This window comes from Helianthus annuus, chromosome 10 (genome assembly GCF_002127325.2).
Source record: "Helianthus annuus cultivar XRQ/B chromosome 10, HanXRQr2.0-SUNRISE, whole genome shotgun sequence".
Lineage (NCBI taxonomy): Eukaryota > Viridiplantae > Streptophyta > Magnoliopsida > Asterales > Asteraceae > Helianthus > Helianthus annuus.
Window position 1 is genome coordinate 167,581,384 of NC_035442.2, and position 3,800 is coordinate 167,585,183.

Here is a 3,800-nt window from a genome sequence, read left to right on the forward strand (position 1 = left end):
TAAAACCCTTCCATTCCGTATGGTCTAAGAGACCAAGACCATCCGTAATGGTTAATACCCCTTAAGGAGCATTTTTTGCCACATCTGCACCATAATGCCTTTTAAAAATGTGTAATGGTTAACGCCCTTTATTGCCCTTTGAATCATTACTTTCTGTTTTGTTTTCTCTCCGTTGGACATTATACTATAAATGTCTCTCCCTCTTCATGCCCCTATAACGCCCAGGGGCGGTGTTTGGGGCGTTATCAAACCCCTTCACGCCCTATAATGCCCCATTACGCATGATCTAACAAAAACACTACCTCAAAATCTCAAAATCCTCATCTCGGCTGTTGTAATGTAGTTGTGCAAAAACTTTCGTCTCGCGGACCTAAAACCCTGCATGCTACTCTTGCAAGCTTGCCTTCAAAGTCGTCATGTGTCAACAGGCGTACATAGTTTGCAGGGAACACTTCAAACTTCATGAAAGCCGTTGTCACTCCAGCATCTGCTATTCAATTTTTTGGTGAATAAATTATGAGAAAGGTCAATTTCAAGTGACATTTTTACAATTTAGCTAAAAAAATTAAAATATATGTAACGGCCGGTTTCTCCATCGCAACACAAGTAAATAAATAAAGGATTGTGTAATTAAATAGTAATTAACTAAGCCTTATGTGCCGCTCATTAGGTTAAAATACTTAAACCTTTATTGTAAAATTTGAAGTAATAATCAGTCATAGTAAAACTTAATAATAATAAAAGATGGTGATGTAATTTATATAATATATTTAAGGAGGGACATTCATATTAATTTATATTTTGAGAACCGTCTTTACCCCTTTATTATTGGATTTCAATATGTTTGCATTAGAAAGTCACTGATATTTTAAAGATTACTAAAAAACAATTATGCTTTATATGTCAAATATTTAACACAAGTATATGAAAGAGGATATACTTCATTAAATAAGAAAAATACCTGTAGCCTCTTTCCACTTTTATGCTCAGAAATGACCTCCAAATAGCTGGGATTGAGTTTTTATTAGACAAAAAGTCAACTATGATGTTGAACCAATCTTTTATTAACTAATTTAATTTGAAACTCCACCAAGCAGAAACATCATGACGCAATCTCATCCAGTCAATTGTTTGATAACCTCAAATTGTGACAATTTATGATTAAAGAACCAGTCAAGAAAACAAAACTGCCGTCCTGGTTACACATTTTAATCAAATTAGCCCTACCACTTTGTCATTTAGTTTAGTTAAAAAATATAAAAATTAATTAATTATATATATTAAGACAACAAGATTAAATGTACCCAAAAGAAGACATCATATCTTCCAAAAGACAGCACGCCTAGGTCACATGAATTCTATTTATTCTTAACCATCCTATAATCTCTCACACTCATGTTTTTAGTTTGAAGTCCAATGATTAAGCAAGGGTCATTGTTCTTGTCTTCTTCTTTCCCTCTAAACACAACACCGGTGCCCGAAACGATGATGTTTCAGGAACCGGACCTGGACCCGGATCTCAACTCGGGTCAACTCTTGGAGTGGTTAGAAGATTCAATGCCAGACCTGCCATTGATCCTTGACGATCTATATTGCTCCGCGGATATCATGGATGATCCGTGGTGGGGTCTGGACCCGTTCGATGCTAATATTATTTCAACTTCTTCTAACTCTCTAGATAACTTAACCAGCGTTGTGTGCAGTGCAACTACTTCACCGGTTGTTATAACAGATCAGCCACGACAACTGTCGGTCGTGGCTGATCTGTCAAAGAAGCGAAAGACACCCGATGATCATATGCCACAGACTGGTAAAAAGTCGAGTGTAAACAAGAAGGGGACCGGGAAACCAGCAAAGGGTGATGGTAATAACAAAGACGGACGGTGGGCAGAGCAGTTGCTGAACCCGTGTGCTGCAGCGATCACTGCTGGCAACGTGACACGTGTCCAACACCTTCTATTTGTTCTCGAAGAACTGGCGTCCCCAACTGGAGACGCCAACTACCGACTAGCGGCTCATGGGATGCAAGCGCTCCTACGCCATCTTTCCACCACTAGCAGTCCTGCAAAGGCGGTGGCCCCCGCCATCACTTTCGCCACGTCAAAGCCTAGTTTGTTCAAACGAGCGTTAATCAACTTTAACGACATTAATCCATGGTTCACAGTGCCGAACAACATCGCGAACAACGCCATCCTCCAGGTGTTGTCGGAACAGGATTATGGTTCGTGCCGGACTCTGCACGTATTAGATATTGGAGTGTCCCATGGGTTCCAGTGGCCCACGCTTCTAGAAGCGTTGAGTCGTCGACCAGGCGGTCCACCACCGTTGGTTCGGCTTACCATAGTCCAGCCGACACATGATGACCATCAGATTCCCTTTGCAAACTGTCCACCTGATTACGACTTCACCTCAAACATTCTCCGTTTCGCTAAAGATGTCAATGTTAATTTACAAATCAACAAACTCGACAACTGCCCTTTGGAAAATCTAAACGCGCAAGTCATCAATTCATCTCTAGATGAAACCTTAATCATTTGTGGTCAGTTTAGACTCCACAACCTCAATCACACAAAACCAGACAACAGAGCCGCGTTCTTGAAACTGATGCGAAACATGGAGCCGAAAGCAGTCATTTTGAGTGATAACAACATGGACTGCAGCTACAGCAACTTCGATTCAACATTTTCTCAAAGTTTAGACTACTTGTGGAGCTTTTTGGACTCCACAAGCGTGGCGTTTAAAGGGAGAGAAATGGAAGAAAGAACGCTCGTAGAAGGGGAAGCTGCAAAGGCGCTGATCAACCCGTGTGAAATGAACGAGAAGAAAGAAAAATGGGCGGAGAGAATGACGGGTGTTGGGTTTGTGGAGCACGCGTTTGCAGACAGTGTTGTGGATCAAGCTCGCGCGCTGTTGAAGAAGTATGATAGTCACTGGGAAATGAGAGTTGAAGATAAACATGGGTCTATAGGATTATGGTGGAAAGGGCAACCTGTTTCGTTTTGTTCTCTATGGAAATTAGCATAAACCGGACCAGACTGTCCTGTTAAACCGGTCTGACCAGTGAACCAGTGGTAGGACGACCTGTTCAATGACCGGTACGGTTTTCAAAACATTGGAATTAGATTAAAAAGATCTGGTGAATCCTAGAATTATTAGTAGAATAAGTCTATATTGTTGTGTTTTTTTTTTTTTTTGGTATCAAGTTCTCATTATCATTAGTTAGATTGTTACTATTTCCAATTTGTATTTATATACATCATGATTTATTAATTTTGCCTGCCATTATATCAGATTTCCTAATTTGTATTTGTCAAAATAAATGCTAAAAATCAACTTTGAAAGGAATAATGCTGAAGATTTGTTGATTGAATACATCTGAACATGAATGATAAACATACAATGGACTTACATATCATAATATTCGATGATATGAGCTTGCTCGGGGTACATTATAAAAAAATAAGTTAGGCAGACAATTCATCGAACACCTTCAAGGCGTAGCTCCATTCACTGAATCTAAGGAAACTCTGATCGAATTAGCAAGAGCGAAGACACCATCAACAGACGAGTGAGGTGTTGTCTAAGTGGGTCGGATCGGGTCGGGTCAGGTTATGTTAAAAAAAGAATCAAACTAAAATTAATATAATAATAATTAAAAGCATGTCAAACAACGCAATCACAAACATATAATAAAGTTGTACCCTACGGATTTTCATTTTTTGAATTCTATCAATAACATTGTCTAAAGAGAATTTTGGGAAACCGTTCTATAATAGAATTACTCATAATTCCTATTTAAA

General features: G+C 39.2%; 1 protein-coding gene across 1 annotated transcript; it reads left to right on the plus strand.

Moving 5' to 3' along the window:
- The first annotated feature begins 1,396 nt into the window (after positions 1–1,396).
- LOC110886495 (protein NODULATION SIGNALING PATHWAY 1) lies at positions 1,397–3,292 on the plus strand. Its single transcript, XM_022134308.2, has one exon. The coding sequence runs from the start codon at positions 1,417–1,419 to the stop codon at positions 3,022–3,024; it is 1,608 nt and encodes a 535-aa protein (XP_021990000.1). The 5' UTR covers positions 1,397–1,416; the 3' UTR covers positions 3,025–3,292.
- The last annotated feature ends 508 nt before the right edge of the window (positions 3,293–3,800 follow it).